This window comes from Magallana gigas, chromosome 2 (genome assembly GCF_963853765.1).
Source record: "Magallana gigas chromosome 2, xbMagGiga1.1, whole genome shotgun sequence".
NCBI classification, from domain to species: Eukaryota; Metazoa; Mollusca; class Bivalvia; order Ostreida; family Ostreidae; genus Magallana; species Magallana gigas.
The window spans coordinates 33,381,305-33,400,519 of NC_088854.1; the positions used below are offsets into that span (position 1 = coordinate 33,381,305).

At 36.8% G+C, this 19,215-nt stretch overlaps 2 protein-coding genes across 10 annotated transcripts in view; both read right to left on the bottom strand.

Moving 5' to 3' along the window:
- The window catches only part of LOC105317679 (carnosine synthase 1), a 10,173-nt gene extending 5,174 nt beyond the window's left edge, over nucleotides 1-4,999 (bottom strand). Inside the window, 4 exon segments of the mRNA XM_066071619.1 lie at nucleotides 1-637; nucleotides 640-754; nucleotides 2,933-3,018; nucleotides 4,883-4,999. Of these exon segments, the coding sequence (XP_065927691.1) occupies nucleotides 1-637; nucleotides 640-754; nucleotides 2,933-3,018; nucleotides 4,883-4,925 (881 nt within the window). The 5' untranslated portion in view covers nucleotides 4,926-4,999.
- A 13,450-nt stretch (nucleotides 5,000-18,449) lies between these two features.
- The window catches only part of LOC105317678 (serine-rich adhesin for platelets), a 36,119-nt gene continuing 35,353 nt past the window's right edge, over nucleotides 18,450-19,215 (bottom strand). For all 9 annotated transcript variants that reach the window (XM_011414394.4, XM_020062979.3, XM_020062977.3 and 6 more), the window contains one exon: nucleotides 18,450-19,154. In XM_011414394.4, the coding sequence (XP_011412696.3) occupies nucleotides 18,939-19,154 (216 nt within the window). In that variant the 3' untranslated portion in view covers nucleotides 18,450-18,938. The remainder of the gene's footprint in view (nucleotides 19,155-19,215) is intronic.

A 19,215-nucleotide genomic window follows, 5' to 3' on the forward strand; every position in this document is an offset into this window, starting at 1 on the left:
ATCACATTTTCTATTCCTTCCTTAGACGATAGTTTCACGACCTTTAGTTTCGCGTCATTCGGTATATCATACTGAAGAGAGACTTTGTATGCAAAGGCCAGGGTAGCTGGATAGGCGACGTTTGCTTCCGCCATGATGATTCTGGTCCAGAACTTGTCGTCTGTTCTTCTGACTAGCTTGAGAGAACTTGACATCGGACATTCAAGGTTGACCTCCAGATCTTCGCCGTCTCCTGTCTGACCGTCAGTAATGGATCGAGTGAAGAAATTCACGAAGTACGTCACTCGCCTGGGTGGATCAAAGACGTCAATGAACGACCTCCCACCCGATTCGAAAGATATGGCCTTGTGGACCAACAATTTGTTCATGGACGGGTCAAGGTCACTCGGAACGACTGTAATCCAGGACTTGGACATGACAAGAAGCATATCCCCGGGACATCTTCGGCCGCCCTCCAGTAAAATGGCCATGCACTCGACCGGCGACGCCAAGATGACGATGGAGATTCCGGATCCGGGGAGAGTGTTTCTAGGGTCAGTGGTCCTATCTTCCGTCTCCGCGTAATTGGTTTCGTACAGTGTATACTGAAGGGCGTCGTAGTAGTTGTATATATGCTTGTCATTTTCGGGGACCTCTTTGACAAAGTCGGGGGAGAGAGATTCACGTGTCTGTTCCAAGCACAGTAAGAACCAAGGGCGGTGGTGTACTTGTCTGCAGTCAGCTGCTTCAAAAAGAGCGTGGCCAGCGGGTATTTCTGAAAATGTAAAATAATCTTCATTTATAAAAAAAAAAATATACATGCGTTTACTTTTCATTCATGTATAATGAATAATGCGTGAATAATTCAATTTGCTTTGATGGCAAGTACTAAGCAGCAATGTACTTGTATGGTTTGATTCAAGCAACATAGGAACGGGGCTGTGTTTTACAAAATTACTTAAAATTGTAAGGTACAGAATAACTGATATAAATTTGTTTCATTCTCAAGGAATGATTTGATCGACTCGAAACGAGCACAGTTTATTCAAAGCTACAAACTTTTTATATTATGTAAAAAAAAAAATTCATGTATATTTTATTGAAATTAAGATAAACATTTGTTAGCTTAAGAATATGAGCATTATTTGTCGTCTGTTCTTTTGTAAAACACAGTCCTGTTTTTCCCCCTCGGCTCAAAATTAATATCCGTCTGTAGAATAATCGAAGATAGCATCCGGTTCTCCACTCACTTCGTGTCAAAAGGAATCCGACACATTCTGACAAATTATGATCCAATATGTTATATATATTTTACAGTTATTATGGCAATATGATAACAGGCAAGTAAGACTGGCCAAAAATGCCTAATAGTTTAAATACACACGTATGGGGGGTCCGAAGGATAATTGTGTTTGCCAGGGGGGGTCCGAGGCATATTTTCGCGATAATTTTACTATGTAAATTTAATAAATTTTCATTTTCCAGGGGGGGTCGGGACCCCCCCGACCCCCCCTCTAGATCCGCGCATGCAAGATGTAAAGGAAACCATTTGAAGCTGATTGTATTTACATAAAAACCGGGTTGTATACAGTTTCAAGATGAATTCGTTTTTGGTATGGGCGTTTTTTTTTCTAATGAAAAAAATTAGCGAGGATTAGGAAATTTTTCTCAGGAATTTGAATCAATCATTATACATATATATAGTTTATCTATGTACAAATTAATGAGGATTTTTGTCGCAGTAACTCACTCATAGCAGATCTACTCGTATACACATGTGTGGACAATTCTTAGATTTTGGATCGGGGGAAAGATGTACAATTTGAATCTACGTTGGCTTAAAAAGGGTTTACTTGAAATAACAATTTTTGATGGTCATTTAATATATGTCGGATAACATGTATCAAGTCAGAGCATTCGTCCATGCATTGAATTGGCCTAAATTCTGATTATTAGAAATTCTGCATGCAAAATGAAGACAGTTATTAAATCTACCGATTATTTTTTTTCTATTTTCTTAAGAAAAACTGAATGTGATTCATAGTTTTAAAGAAACTATAACAGGAATGAAATCTACAAGATCCAGTTCTAACCAGTATATCGATCGACCAAAACCTTCAGCAACATAGAAAATCACGGACTGCACGAAATACTAGTAATAATGATGACTCAAAACGGCTATTTCTTTGATTTCGTACTATATAATTTACATTGTTATACTTTTATGTTAAATACTGAAATCTGATTGGTTAAGACGCAGTTAATAATATTTACTATTACCCTCAGCGTTAGCAACGAACTTGGCAACGGGTAACATTAAAAAATGTTACATGCGCGAAAATTATGCGCGTACGGTTCGCTGTAGAATTCACGTTATTCCTATATAAAAGCAGTAAAATTTTCTTAAAAATTTTTAAAAAAGACATTCAGTATAACAAAATAAATAGTGCCTGTTTGGGAGGATAACAGTTGAAATTGACACCCCTCGAAAACCATTGTCAACCTCCGCTTCGCGTCGGTTGACAATGGTTTTCTCGGGGTGTCAATTTCAACTGTTACCCTCCCAAACAGGCACTATTTATATATTAACAATAATTTACCAACTTTTATTTATTTCAATCAGCTTTCTTTAAAAGAAAGATGCAAGTATAAACAAAATGTTATCTTTGTTCATGTGGGATATGAAGGTAGAAATTACTGCAGGAAGAATGCATAACTCGCTAACGCAGTTTATGCATTTTTTCCTGCAAGAAAGCTACCTTTATACCCGAAAGAATCACCAAAGAAAGCAGTTTATCGTTTGAATGAACATTATATAGCTTACCTTATATGTTTGGAATCAATGGGAGGGGGTAGAGTTTAGTACTCTAGTCTGTAGGATGCCGAAGGCAGAGGGGTGTAAAGTGCCCCCCCCCCCCCCCCAAAAAAAAAGCCCTATCCGACCAAGACTTACCTTAACCTGTCTCCCGCTGTCCTTGTTTTTAGCAGACATCCTTTGCTGTATGAAGAATGAATCTCGTCGAATTGATCTGTGAAAAACTTTTTTTCAAAGCGAAGATTTTAGTATCAACTTCGTTTTTATAGTGAAATGATTTCAAAACTAAGAACCTACGCATGTTGATCGGATTCTATTTTCTTTTGGTCGTTGGACCAAAAAGTAAGAAGGCGTGTAGAATTAAAAATAATGGATCACTTGGATTAAGGTGAAAAACAAGTTGTAGGGGAAGGATGTAAATGTAGAAGCGAGAGTATTTTTTAATCGATCATAAAATACTTGCAGTGTTTAGTACGATATATTCAGTTTGTGCTTGTGTGGGAGGGGGTAATTTAATATATTTTTGGATAATTTCGTTTTTTAATGATATAAGGGACGTAATTGATAGACCTGAATAAATTATGTGGACAATCCAAGTGAAAGTGTGTCTCTGTGACTAGAGTGATCCAAAAATGTTTGCGTCCTCGCCGGGAATCTACAGCATGCTCTATGGTCTCTTTGGAAGATATATCAAATGAGACTCTACACCGTGATGGAAGTGTGTGTGTGTGTGTGTGTGTGTGTGTGTGTGTGTTGGGGAGGGTGGCGGATTTTTAACGTCTGTTAATTAAGCGATACTTAAAACTACAATAGAATGATCGACTACTGTAGGTTAACTATAAATGCTCATAAATACAATAAAATATCTTAAAACCACTTGCAAAACAAGAACACGAGTTCGTTTATATGCATTATGACAAATGCATGTTTCAATTAAAATAAAAATGATTGACAGTTTGACACTCTATCGTACAGATACAGTAACAGCTCTCTCTCTCTCTCCAGAAAAATTATCATGCAAATTAAGATTAATACACAGGAGTCGGCAATCTTATCAATAAATAATACCTAGAGTCAAAATAAGTAAAAACCCAGCCATGAGCTTCGCTCACAAAGTGTTCGTGAGCGAAGCTCATGGCTGGGTTTTTACTTATTTTGACTCTAGGTATTATTTATTGATAAGATTGCCGACTCCTGTGATTAATATTAATCAAAGCAAATTAGCTAGATTTTATCCATGCGAATACGTGCATGTATAACGAAATCATTACTTATATTTAAAAATTGGATAATAAACCAATATGCACAACTAAATTTCTTTCAACTTAACGTATTAATCATTCTTACCTGTGCAGTGGCCTTATTTATAAATGATAATAAACCGATTACGTCAAATTTAAAACAATAATATATCCATGACGTCAGATAAACAGATGAACTCCCGAATTCTGGTGTATGATTAAAATATCGTTTGTCGAATTTTTTTCTGTGTAACACCTTTTCCCTTCGCTCACAATCCAGCAATAACATTGCCTGTGCATTGCCGCTTCTATTTGTAAGGATTTGAGTGTATCGATAAATCTCCCGGAATCTGGAAATAACTGCTCTCGACTGGCCGCTTTAAATAGCACGCAACACTTTTTTTTCAGTTCACGAGACAGCGTAGATCAAGTCATCAAGGGTGAGAGGGTCATGACCGCATGGAATTTTATTCAAAATTTACCAGTATTTATTTATTGGTTCCTCAAGACAAATAAAATGTTTACATGAAAGTGTTGATCGCTGAGCACATGTGTTGATGTGCTGACGTGACCATATTTTATATCCGATCGATTCTCATCGCCGATGACACAGACTATTTCTTGTAGAACTTATTTTTTATAGTCTAACACATTATATGCTTTCCCATATGCAAATTTTCGCATTAAAAGTTACCTCATACAGTTGTAGAAATATCATTTCTCTATATGAGGGTAAACATCTTATTGCAAATAAGCGCGCTTGCATGATTGACTTATATTTTAATAATTATATAAAGTTTAGTAGCTTAATTGCATACAACAAATCAACAGTATGATAATATCTTACCATTGAACTGTGAAAATCGTTTGTTGAAAATTCTTTTAAACATGGTTGAAATTAGTTCTATGCGAATTTATATCATTGAATCAAATACATTATGCTTCCATCGTCTTGATAAGAGTGATAAAAAAATATCTATTTGAAAAGTTAAATACCGGTATGATATACATTTAACTACATGTATACATATGCAAAGATACATATTTACCCCAATTATCTTTCCACATACATGTACCTTTCCCTGTTGATAAGATAAATTGCACTATCACCAGTTTATTTATAATTTGTGGAGGTCCTTTCCTGTTACCCTCATTCAATCATTTGTTTTTCTTCCGCGGTGAGGGAGGGTATCAAATATATATACTATTATAGCACATGTGTTTTCAGAAATGTCAACATTCATTACGTATCTGTGTAAGATAACGCTTATCTTCAAATGTGTCATTTATTTTACACTTTCAATTTGAATTCTAATATCTTGTGTTTTATCAGCTGTTTCGTTTGTTTGTGAGGGTAAAATTTATGACAAGGTGACGTGGACTTCAGCATGCAGACTAAGGAACATCAAATACGTAAAAAAAAATCGTAATTCGTAAAAAAAAAAAAATTACGACAGAGTATTTGCAAGTCAATTGAACAATGCATTAAGTCGTTGAGCGTATTTGCCAATCAATAGTCTGATAATTCATTTACCGACACGTGCATGTAGCATCATTTTTGAAATATTGAAGGCAGTGGGGGGCATTGTCTAACAAAGTAAAAATAAAGAAGAAAATTAGGTAAAATGTAACTTGATTCCTACAATTTGGGTAGGGTTGGGAGTAGTTTCTTATCTTAAAATATATGATCAACATAACAACGTTCGAAACTGATTCAAAATGATTATTTAAAATGTTCGAAGAAAGTGTATAAATCAGTTCGCATAAAACGGATATAAATTGATTAAGGTCTACATCAGGCAGGTAGCATCAGGGGGGCCAGGGGGCGGCCTGCCCCCCCCCCCCCCCACACTTTTTCTCGCAGCAACAAGTTTTTAAAAAAAATTTACAAAAATTGAATTGTCATGGAGTTGGCCCCCCACTTTTTTGGGAGTATGTAAAAAATTGATATGAAAATAAGGAGAGGAGGAAATTGAAGTTATATAACCCCCCCCCCCCCCCCCCCCCCCCCGGATTAGGATTTTGAAGATTTTGGGAAACTTTAAATTTTCCTTTTTTTTTTTATGCTTGTCAAGATTTTTTGGATGAGTCTGGCCCCCCCACTTTCAAAAACGATGCTACGTGCCTGTACATGCACACACATATATATCATATGTTAACTTCTATGAGACTTCTGGAGTTGTTGTCTGATATCTTCTAAAGATAACAATCTAGAAACCCTTCAAATAAAACAAATAGTTTTAACAAATAATACAAATACATGAACACATGCACTCTTTACAATCAGTAAATGCTAAACAAGATACGTCACATTTGTTTGACTTCGTCAGTTATTATTTACATGTACATATACAAAGTGCGGATTCAGAAATTAATTTCAGGGTGGTCCAAGGGATATCTGTGATTGCAGGGGAGGGTCCGATGCCATTTTTTAGGTAACTTAAAAAAAGTTTTAAAAATTTGAACTTTCAACCGGGGGGGGGGGGGGGTAACTTGGGTTGGAGGCTCGGACCACCCCTCTAGATCCGCATGCGTACAATCGGCGTATTGATCAAGGACACACTCATCTGCGCAGACTTAACCTAGAAGGTCAACGAACTCTTTTGTTCACTACATCGTAGCTTAGAATAATCTTAGCAAAACAGGCTTGTTTGTAAATAACAGCTGATAGAAACTTTCCTAGCTGACAATGACCTTGTATATAATTAGTGAATGGATTATTGTGCAGCACTTGTGTGGTATATTAAAAAACACTTACATCATAACATAATATATTTACTTTATACTAGAAGATATTCACTGACCATTTAATTGATTGTGTTAATCAGGCTAATAAACGGTATATTGAGTTATAAACGATTATTGTTATCATTCCATCATTGAACTGCTGAGTTGCCATTCATATGCTGTTTCGCAGAAAAATTTCCATCTCTTGTCAAAGTCATTCACATGGGATCGTTGACATACCCTGACCCCCCCCCCCCCCCCCCACACACACACACACAACACAACACACACGATGAAACAAAAACTTGATCAGAAGCCATTATTAGTGTAGAGAACTTTTCTTGTGGAAAATATTGGAAGTCAGCAAGGGTAAAGGTGATTGGGTTTAATAGTCTTGTTTCAGGATACATGTAAACATAACTTAGTCATGAAAAGTGCCGAGTACCGGTCCGTTGGCACTTGCAATCCAATATAGAAAGTGCATGTAACTGGAATTCCCCTGACTTTTTGGCAACTTCCTGTAAACGCCGCGCGCAGTTAAAACTAGTTTACTCCAATTTAAACAAACAAGCGTTCCGTTGTTATCTTTCCTTTCATAGCAGTCGCGCTATATCTATTCCGGAAGATTTGCAAATATAATGCAAACTTATTTGAGAACTAAGGAAATGTCTCTTTTACGATAGTATTGGTGTATTATTGACACACGTGATAAGCTTTGTTTAAGCACCGGTGGAAGGGGGTCCGACCGAAAATTCAAATCGCAATTAGTCATGGGCTCATTTACAATTTTAAAAATTGTGAATTAGTAAAAGACAGCTCTATGGTGTGTGTGTGTGTGTGTGTGTGTGTGAGAGAGAGAGAGAGAGAGAGAGAGAGATGCTGCAGTCTTACCTCACAGGAAATCCTCCTTTAGATAAATCCCCTGTTTCTCGTGATGCTAGCGCCAAAAAATGCTGCTGTCATATCAACCCAGAAGTTCATTTTCATGCTTAATTCTTAAACGGTACGTACGTATGAGTACATGATAGATAAAACTTCTCGTGTGTATCCTCGTACATGTAGTTAGGCGTTCAATTTATAAAGTTCACATACAGTTATGCCTATTAGGTTTCTCCGTCTTGATATAAGTTTATGATAATTTATTTACTTTTTATATGCATCGTAGACCCGTGAATTTAAATTATCTAAATATTACATTCTGCAAATTATCATCCAAGAAAAAGAAGTTGCAATCTATTTCAGTATATATAAGGAATAAGGAATCATTCTTTGAGTATTATGAGGTGATAATTTCGGTCGGGGCGTGATCAAATCCAATAAAGCCCGAAATGCTTTATGATAGATTTGATCACGCCCCGACCGAAATTATCACCTCATAATATTCAAAGGATGATTCCTTATTACTTATATTTGTATAAAAGCAATCGTACGATAAGTATTTAAATATAAATAAGCAAACCCCGCTGGCGCCTCAATTTGGCGTCATTTGTATTATGGGTTATATAGTACAAAATCGATACGTAGTGTTATCACAGGCAAAGACACTGGAAAATGTAAATACATGCATCACTGCGGCTGTCCATGTATCGTTTGGTCAGGAAATGCCGTTTCTCCCTCTCCCTTTCAGGCTGACTCTCTATGTTTAACTTTGATGAATGTTTGAAATATGTTTGGCATGTTCCCCAAGGTCTCTCAATTACAAAAAGTTGTAGAATCCAATCCGTGCTTTGAGTGACCAGATCTTTGAGTGAGCTAGAGATAACACAGGTGTAGTCTAATCTACCATTCCGGGATCCATCAGCCAAGTCATGACTCACATCTCCAATTTTTAGGGCCGCAGCAGTATTATATTTTTTTTAAAAAGATATGGAGTCAGTCTTTGATTAAAGTGGAATCATTTGATTTCGTGGTGGCTCAAATTTCGTTGAATTCGTGGGTACCTCTCATCCACGAATTAATATCCTCCACGAATAAATAAATTCGGGTTATAAAGTCATATTTGTCATATATAAAGTCATATATGTAGGTATAAGAGACTACATGAAATTACGTCCCCACAAACATGTAAGTTTTAAGAATCCACGAAAATTAGCCAACACGAATTTTAATGATTCCACAACATCGTAAGGTGATCAAACTCATAATTATTATATTCAAAAAATGATTCCTTATTACTTATATCTGTATAATTTTCAGCAATCGTACGATTCTATATTGAAATAGTCATTGAAAAATGTATTGGACGGATTCGTAGTGTTATCGCAGACAAGGATACTGGAAAATGTTAATAAACTAAATATCAACATTTGAATGTATTTGAAAGAAGTCTAATATATTTTTAATGAAGAAGGTCACGACTTTGGTCAGTATTCCCCCCGTTTTTTTTTTATTTATGCTTCAGTAAGATATTTTAAATAATCAACAAGAATTTGAGTGTCAGTCGTCGAGTTATGAGAATTCTTTGTTATGTAAACAAAGCCCAGGTCATTTTTTGTATACATTTCGAATGTTGAGAAGAATTTCCAGGTTTATGCCTAAAATTAATGTAGTAAAACTGTTAATGTTCCAGATAAAAAAAAATTAGCTTGGAAAACCTTGAAGAGTTCTTACATTTTTTAATGGTATATGTAGCGTATTTTTAGTGAAAACAAAGATAAAATCTGATTATTTGCTTCATTACTTTATTGAAAGATAGGACTTTCGCATAAATTACGCTGTTTAAATCAATCACATAACAAAGATACAAGAAATAACAAGAGGCCCATGGGCCACATCGCTCACCTGAGGAACAATAAGTATGATAAAATCTACATTACCTGAGGATGCTTCCACACAAGTTTCAGCTTTCCTGGCTGATTAGTTTCTGAGAAGAAGATTTAAAAGATTTACTTTATATATTCCTATGTAAAACTTCGACCCCCCCATTGTGGCCCCACCCTACCCACGGGGGTCATGATTTTCACATCTTTGAATCAAAACTACCTGAGAATGCTTCCACACAAGTTTCAGCTTTCCTGGCTGATTAGTTTCTGAGAAGAAGATTTTTAAAGATTTACTCTATATATTCCTATGTAAAACTTCGACCCCCCCCCCCATTGTGGCCCCACCCTACCCCCGGGGGTCATGAATTTCACAACTTTGAATCTACACTACCTGAGAATGCTTCCACACAAGTTTCAGCTTTCCTGGCTGATTAGTTTCTGAGAAGAAGATTTTTAAAGATTTACTCATTATATTCCTATGTAAAACTTTGACCCCCCATTGTGGCCCCACCCTACCCCCGGGGGTCATGAATTTCACAACTTTGAATCTACACTACCTGAGGATGCTTCCACACAAGTTTCAGCTTTCCTGGCTTTCTGGTTCTTGAGAAGAAGATTTTTGAAAATTTCTCGAAATTTTTCATTAATTTCTAATTATCTCCCCTTGAAAACGAGTGTGGCCCTTAATTTTCACAACTTTGAATTCCCTTTGCCAAAGGATAATTTGTGCCAAGTTTGGTTGAAATTGGCGCAGTAGTTCTTGAGAAGATGTTGAAAATGTGATAAGTTTACGGACAGACGGACAGACAGACAGACGGACGACAGACAAAATGTGATCAGAATAGCTCACTTGAGCTTTCAGCTCAGGTGAGCTAAAAACAATAAATTTTATTTTTTACGTGCTGGTAAAAAACACAAAAGATTTGAATAACACCGCCTTAAATGGATCACGTGACAAACACCTTAGTTTTTCAACAACGACGACGAGAAAGAAGGGTATACCGTTAAGTTTGACAGATTTGGCAAGGAAAGAAAAAAGAGACAGACTGACAAGGATATATAGGAACAAGAGGAAGATTGTCATCAGAGACCATGTAGATTTATGGAACATGAATGAAAGCCGAATCAAACTTAAGTTTCCATCATGAAGTTGTAGGCTTTTGCTATAGTCTGTCCCAAGTTATTGCTTCCATCAATTTTTGATGATTTTTAATAAAAATACACATACCTGTGAAAGAAATACAATTGAAATCGATGAAAGGGAATATATCAAGGATATCTTCATTGAACAATTATCCCTTTTCACTCAAAATTTCACAGGAACGAAAACAATTTTCCTACGGAGATTTGTAATGGGAATTGTTTACATCTTTTCTCCATTCGGAATACACTCGGAATACATCGCGCAATTTTTTAACAATATCATCCGGGCTTATTAATGGCTGGTGCAATGCAAAATCTCCGTAGACTTTCAATTTTTGGATGTGTATTGAAACCTGAAGCGGTAGAGGGGGCGTTTCAAAACAGATAATCTGGACATTTTTCATATTATAGTGGATGAATGTAGTTTGAGCACAAAGGTATTTACTATTATTGAAATATCAAGCAAAAAGTGGTGGAAGCAAAAACTCGGGACAGAGTATAGTCAGGTTCGTGCTCCATGTGTTTCGTGTCAAACCACATATGGATTTTCGTTTAGAGGAATTTTTAAATATAGAATAAATTCTCTCAGCACATGCATCCCTCAGAGAGGGGTATTTACTCCCTTTACCGTTTCGATGATGTTAAAATCGTGTTTCATCTTTAATAATTACACATAATAAACAATTTATATATCGGAATTATAATGCTTCCAGTATCATCCTTAAGACATGAAAAACGTGATTTTAATTTGTAAACAAACTGTTCATCAATCGTGTTTTCAATGCTGGGGTTTCCCGCACTCATGCGCAGTGGATATAAATAGCGAATCCAATTATTAATATACACCAGACGTGTAGCAAAGTTTAGAGACAAATAACTAAAGACAGAACATGTTTTATGGGCCTAGAGTTTATGAAACGTCTAATTATAAGAAGTATGATACATGTATATATTTTTAATAAAATCCGTGTCAAAAGAATTACTCCAGATACGCCACATATAATACCTTTTTAAAAGTACCAGCCCGGTAATGTAGTACAAGCTTCTTATTTTCACAGGATTTTTCTATGTTTTCTACACAAGTTTGTACACGGTTAGGCTGACAGTAAACAAAGGCTTTCAAATGAATGCCCGTCCTCTATTTACTATATATAAAATTACGAATGTCGGCTGACCTTTTTCTATGTTGTAAAGCTTCGTGCCTTTTATATGTACATACACTAAATTCAGCACTACAACTTGTTGATTCTTATGATTTAAATATCAACAGATGATGTGAGATAAAAACTTATTCTTAATTTGAATCTGCATTCTTTTTTTCACTTTTTATTGGGGCCCACAAGTGCACAAATTTCATTATTCGAGAATATGAGAAATACCATCCGCGGAGCAATCGTTTTAACTGACGTTCGAAGAGGAATAACTCTAAAAACAATAACGGAAAGAAAGCTAGAAACAAAGGACCAAAATTGAAAAAAACAAACTGAAATTTGATTTTAAATTTCAACATTCTGTTTGGAATCTTCTTTGATGTGATGGAAAGTTATTGATTAAAGATAACAAAATATCATGTAAAAGAGTAAATGTTGAAACTCTGTTAATTAACGTGAATGGCAAACAGGATATTAATCATATTAAATGTATTTAAAATCATCGTAAAGTGATATTATTTTTATTAATTATAAGAAATGAGTGTTACAGATGTACAAAACACACGTGTTTTTCAATCTATTGAACATATTCATGCTTGAAAATTCTTATGTTTTCATACAACAATGAAAAACAGATATGGGTTATGAGATGCATGGTTATTTCTGGTTAGAACTGGAAATTTAATTCAATACGCCGGCTGCATAAAATGACTAATACGAAACACTTAAGGTTGAATGTGCTTTGTAGCAACGTACTACAAGAAAATTACACACTTTCGAAAAAGTACGATTAATTTCATTTGGGACCAAATCAATCCACCTTGGAAAAAAAGCAATGCGTTATGAAGATACATCAATAATTTTTTTTTTATCATGGAGACACTTGACGCTCTAACCGTCTTTAAGAACGTGGAGAAGACAATCAAAGCAATCAAAGATACAGTTCAATTACCAATACATCATTCAAATTGATAAAATGAAGGTCCCCCACAGGCACGTAGCATCGTTTTTGAAAGTGGGGGGGGGGGGGGGGGGGGGGCAGACTCATCCATAAAATCTTGACAAGTAAAAAGAAAGAAGAGAAGGAAAAAAGTTACTTTCAAAAAATCTAAAAATCCTAATCCGTGGGGGGGTGGGGTGGGGGGGGGGTAGTTTACCTTTTACTTCAATTTCACTGATTCTTCCCTTATTTATGGTGTTCCGATGGGGCCACTTCGACCTTCACACTTTCGCCTTTAGGTCGAGGTGCGAGAGTGCGAAGTTGCGTAGGTGAAAGTAAGTGCGACGGCGAAGGAGCGAAAGTGCGAAGATGCGACGCGAAAGTGAGAAGTTGCGAAGGCGAAAGTGAGAAGTTGCGAAGGCGAAGAAGCGAAACTACTATCGCTCCTTCGCCATCGCAACTTCGCACTCTCGCCTTTGCGCTTTCTCCTTCGCCTTTTTAGCTCACCTGAGCTGAAAGCTCAAGTGAGCTTTTCTGATCACATTTTGTCAGTCTTCCGTCTGTCCATCTGTCTGTAAACTTTTCACATTTTCAACATCTTCTCAAGAACCACTGGGCCAATTTCAACCAAACTTGACACAAAGCATCCTTAGCTTAAGGGGATTTAAAGTTGTGAAAATTAAGGACCACACCCTTTTTCAAAGGGAGAGAATTAGGAATTTATGAAAATTTTCGAGAAATTTTCAAAAGTCTTCTTCTCATGAACCATAAGACCAGGAAAGCTGAAACTCGTGTGAAAGCATCCTCAGGTAGTGTAGATTCTAATTTGTGAAAATCATGACCCCCGGGGGTAGGGTTGGACCACAATTGGGGGTCGAAATTTAACATAGGAATATATACAGTAAATCTTTAAAAATCTTCTTCTCATGAACCATAAGACCACAAGAAAGTTGAAATTTGTGTGGAAGCATCCTCAGGTAGTGTAAATTCAAAGTTTTGAAAATCATGACCCCCGGGGGTAGGTTGGGGCCACAATGGGTGGTGGAAGTTTTACATAGGAATATATAGAGTAAATCTTTAAAAATCTTCTTCTCAGAAACTAATCAGCCAGGAAAGCTGAAACTTATGTGAAAGCATCCTCAGGTAGTGTAGATACAAAGTTGTGAAAATCATGACCCCCCGGGTTAGGGTGGGGCCACCATATGGGGTCGAAATTTTACATAGGAATATACAGAGTAAATCTTTAAAAATCTTCTTCTCAGAAACTAATCAGCCAGGAAAGCTGAAACTTGTGTGGAAGCATCCTCAGGTAGTGTAGATTCAAAGTTGTGAAAATCATGATCCCCGTGGTAGGGTGGGGCCACAATGGGGGATCGAAGTTTTACATAGGAATATATAGAGTAAATCTTTAAAAATCTTCTTCTCAGATACTAATCAGCCAGAAAAGCTGACACTTGTGTGGAAGCATCCTCAGGTAGTGTAGATTCAAAGTTGTGAAAATCATGACCCCCCGGGGGTAGGGTGGGGCCACAATGGGTGGTCGAAGTTTTACATAGGAATATATAGAGTAAATCTTTAGAAATCTTCTTCTCAGAAACTAATCAGCCAGGAAAGCTGACACTTGTGTGGAAGCATCCTCAGGTAGTGTAGATTCAAAGTTGTGAAAATCATGATCCCCGGGGGTAGGGTGGGGCCACAATGGGGGATTGAAGTTTTACATAGGAATATATTAAGTAAATCTTTAAAAATCTTCTTCTCAGAAACTAATCAGCCAGGAAAGCTGACACTTGTGTGGAAGCATCCTCAGGTAGTGTAGATTCAAAGTTGTGAAAATCATGACCCCCGGGGGTAGGGTGGGGCCACAATGGGTGGTCGAAGTTTTACATAGGAATATATAGAGTAAATCTTTAAAAATCTTCTTCTCAGAAACTAATCAGCCAGAAAAGCTGACACTTGTGTGGAAGCATCCTCAGGTAGTGTAGATTCATAGTTGTGAAAATCATGACCCCCAGGGGTAGGGTGGGGCCACAATGGGGGATTGAAGTTTTACATAGGAATATATTAAGTTAGTCTTTAAAAATCTTCTTCTCAGAAACTAATCAGCCAGGAAAGCTGAAACTTGTGTGGAAGCATCCTCAGGTAGTGTAGATTCAAAGTTGTGAAAATCATGATCCCCGGGGGTAGGGTGGGGCCACAATGGGGTGTCGAAGTTATACATAGGAATATATTAAGTAAATCTTTAAAAATCTTTTTCTCAGAAACTAATCAGCCAGGAAAGCTTAAACTTGTGTGAAAGCATCCTCAGGTAGTGTAGATTCAAAGTTGTGAAAATCATGACCCCCGGGGGTAGGGTGGGGCCACAATGGGTGGTCGAAGTTTTACATAGGAATATGTTAAGTTAGTCTTTAAAAATCTTCTTCTCAGAAACTAATCAGCCAGGAAAGCTGAAACTTGTGTGGAAGCATCCTCAGGTAGTGTAGATTCAAAGTTGTGAAAATCATGATCCCCGGGGGTAGGGTGGGGCCACAATGGGGTGTCGAAGTTATACATAGGAATATATTAAGTAAATCTTTAAAAATCTTTTTCTCAGAAACTAATCAGCCAGGAAAGCTTAAACTTGTGTGAAAGCATCCTCAGGAAGTGTAGATTCAAAGTTGTGAAAATCATGACCCCCGGGGGTAGGGTGGGGCCACAATGGGTGGTCGAAGTTTTACATAGGAATATGTTAAGTTAGTCTTTAAAAATCTTCTTCTCAGAAACTAATCAGCCAGGAAAGCTGAAACTTGTGTGGAAGCATCCTCAGGTAGTGTAGATTCAAAGTTGTGAAAATCAGGATCCCCGGGGGTAGGGTGGGGCCACAATGGGGTGTCGAAGTTATACATAGGAATATATAGAGTAAATCTTTAAAAATCTTTTTCTCAGAAACTAATCAGCCAGGAAAGCTGAAACTTGTGTGGAAGCATCATCAGGTAGTGTAAATTCATAGTTGTGAAAATCATGACCCTCGAGGGTAGGGTGGGGCCACAATGGAAGGTCGAAGTTTTACATAGGAATATTTAGAGTAAATCTTTTAAAAATCTTCTTCTCAGAAATTAATCAGCCAGGAAAGCTGAAACTTGTGTAGAAGCGTCCTCAGGTAGTGTAAATTCAAAGTTGTGAAAATCATGATCCCCAGGGGTAGGGTGGGGCCACAATTGGGGGTCAAAGTTTAACAAAGGAATATATATGGTAAACTAATCAGCCAGATGATTCTTTATAATTGTTAACACTTTGGCCCCAGGACAATTCTTTGGCCTCACAAGAAGGTTCAGAGTTTGATGTACGTTTATATCCCATATATAAACAATTGTTAAGGATCTTTTTGAGAACTGCAATACTCAACATATGATATGACTATTAAATCATCCTGTTAGAAAAGGAACTAATGATTATAAACATAAGAATATCCAGGGGAAAAATGGATTTTATTTATACAGGACTACATGTATTATTGTACATTGTCCAGATAGTTTGTATTATGACTCCATTAAGCTGATTTTATCATACCTATTGTTCCTCAGGTGAGCAATGTGGCCCATGGGCCTCTTGTTATAATTGTGGAGCACGCTATCGTTTAAAGACAATTTTAGCTGTATAAAAGGACATCTGAGGCAGACGAATGAACTCTTTAGAATTTATTTTCAAAAGCCTGCGCAGATCCATAACTTTTTCTTGGGGGGGGGGGGGGGGGGGGGTCGAAGGATAATTGTATTGGGAAGGGGGGGGGGGGGGTTCCGAGACATAATTTGGAGATTTTATTATATATAATTAATAAAATTAAATTCTCCGGGGGATGAGACCCGGACCCTCTATCCCCTTTACTGCATGTGTGAAGTTATCAATATTGAATTTTCCGAGGGCGGACCCCCTCTCCCCCTCTAGACCCATACATGAGCAAGGAGTGTCGCATTATGAAATTAGAATGTAGTACCGAGTTTGATCCACGGTAAACAGACAGCTGGTAAGTGACAGGAGTCTGAAATTGCTTAAGCATACATTATGGCGGACATTACATTTTATGTGGAGTATATAATGATTAGGCATAGCCAGCACTGGTAAACATATATGTCACATATACACATTAAAATATATTAAGAACAATGGCCTAGCGCATGCGTACCGATAATATTATGGATTAATCGGAAAACCTTGGCGAGTACGGTGGCTGCATCAAATTCTATGTAATCGACCGAGACTTTCTGAATGCTATCAAAAAAGGCGAAGGCGAAAGTGCGGAGTTGCGAAGGCGGGAGTGCGAAGTTGCGAAGGCGAAGGAGCGATAGTAGTATCGCTTCTTCGCCTTCGCAACTTCTCACTTTCGCCTTCGCATCTTCGCACTATCGCTCCTTCGCCTTCGCACTTCTGCAATCGCATCTTCGCGCATCGCCGTCGCATCTTCGCTCCTTCACCGTCTCACTCTCGCCTTCGCAACTTCGCACTCTCGCAACTTCGACCGAAAGTGCGAAGGTCGAAGTGGCCCCATCGGAACACCATACTTCTTTTCAATTCACATCGTCCCATAAAAGGGGGGGGCAGCTCCATGTTCATTCAATTTTTTGTATGTAAATTTTAGAAAAATCTTTGCTGCAAACCCCCCCTCCCCCTCCCCCGATGCTACGTGCCTGCATTGAAGTTGAGTTTTGACAAATGTTTCTGGAATCTGAAGGGCTTTATGATAGATTTGACCACGCTCCGACCGAAATTATCACCTCATAATATTCAAGGATGATTCCATATTACTTATATTTATATTATTTCAAATTTCTACACTTTAAAACAACATAAATTAAAGCCACTATTTTTTTATGTATCACATGCTATGTATTACTTATACTGATAATAGTTGTTTATCAGTTATGCTACAAGACACGCCCATTTTGTGTCGCTCATCTTTTGTGAAATAATTGGGGTTTAGGCTGCAAAATTGATTCGTAATGTTATCACAGACAAAGACGGTAGAAAATATAAATATATGATATTTTTTTCCTATTTTACGGTTTTTTTTGCATGATCGTTACTTAGACAGAATATAAACTCTAACTCTTTAAACAATTATTTCTCCTTTTTCTTTTATCCTTACGAACTCGGGTTATGTACGGGACTAACCCCTAGACAGTCCCAGTACATTAAGGAGACGAATAAAAGAAAATAAATACAGGAAAATAATATATGGATTTTTTAGCATCAGATTTAGCATCAAAGTGTGTCAACAAGTGCATCAATATCACCAGTTGTATCATCCATTCAATTTTGGTAAAGATAAATCCAGTGATATGTTTGGTGAAGCTATGACATGCAATAACTTAGATATGGCCATCAAGTTAGGACCAGTAATACATGTAACTGTCTAGAAAATGCTGGAAACTATTAAGAGTTGGTGTTGACTCACAGACATATCAACTTTGTGATTACTCGAGGGCATCAAAATATTAATAAGTTTAATCAATTTCTAATTAGTTTCCGAGTAATGATTAATTGAGTAAAAATAAAGAACTTACATTTGTTTAATTATTAAATTTATATACCTCTGTATCTTGTATAAATGAATCTGAATCTGTTAAAAATAGAATAATTACCAATTTCATATACATGCACTAGCTGATACATATATGTAATAATTAATGTAAGTTTGAACAAAGAAACCAAGAATGCTGTATATTTCCAGTTTATTTCTACTCCAAACTTCATACAAGTCAGAAGATCCTGTTTCCAGTATTGCAAGAGGAATCCTTCACTCTCCGTAACATTTAATAACAACGCATATTGAACCAGATCTTCAACGAAATCCTATCTTGAATAATATTGACAGACAATTGGATGATTCAATAAAGAAATACATCATAAAAAAATAACACATGTAATGAAAGAAATACAAAATATTTAACTGATTTGATTGCACTATGAAATAATGGTCATGGTTTGCCTTTAATATTACAAAACATGGAATAAACATGATAGGTCTTGGGTAAAAAGAATGCACAAGTTTCAATTCATATTCAAAAGTCAAGTTAATTAATCAAAATGCCATCGATATTAGTGGTAAATATTTGTGAGATTTCTCTCTCAGACAATTTTGATAACAAAAATCTATGAACTTTCTTCATAAAAAAACCCCAGATCAATAAATTTCTCATAGCAACATCAAACTATGTATTCGTCTTCACTGAGAGCATTCAGTATTGCTTCGTGACTCATGATGTTGCCGTTAATCTCGGACTTTCTGGCTTTAATGGTCACAGTTCTTTGGGAGGTTAGCTCCTGGAGAACACTGTTCTTCTTCTGCAGGTCCATGTACATAGTGGCTAGCTGCTTTTTCAGGTTGTCAATCTCTTCATTTTTCTGTTCCATTGTTTTCTCCTGATGAGAGAGAATAATATTATAGAGTTATCTCCCTTGCATTGAAGGTTTGTATAATTTA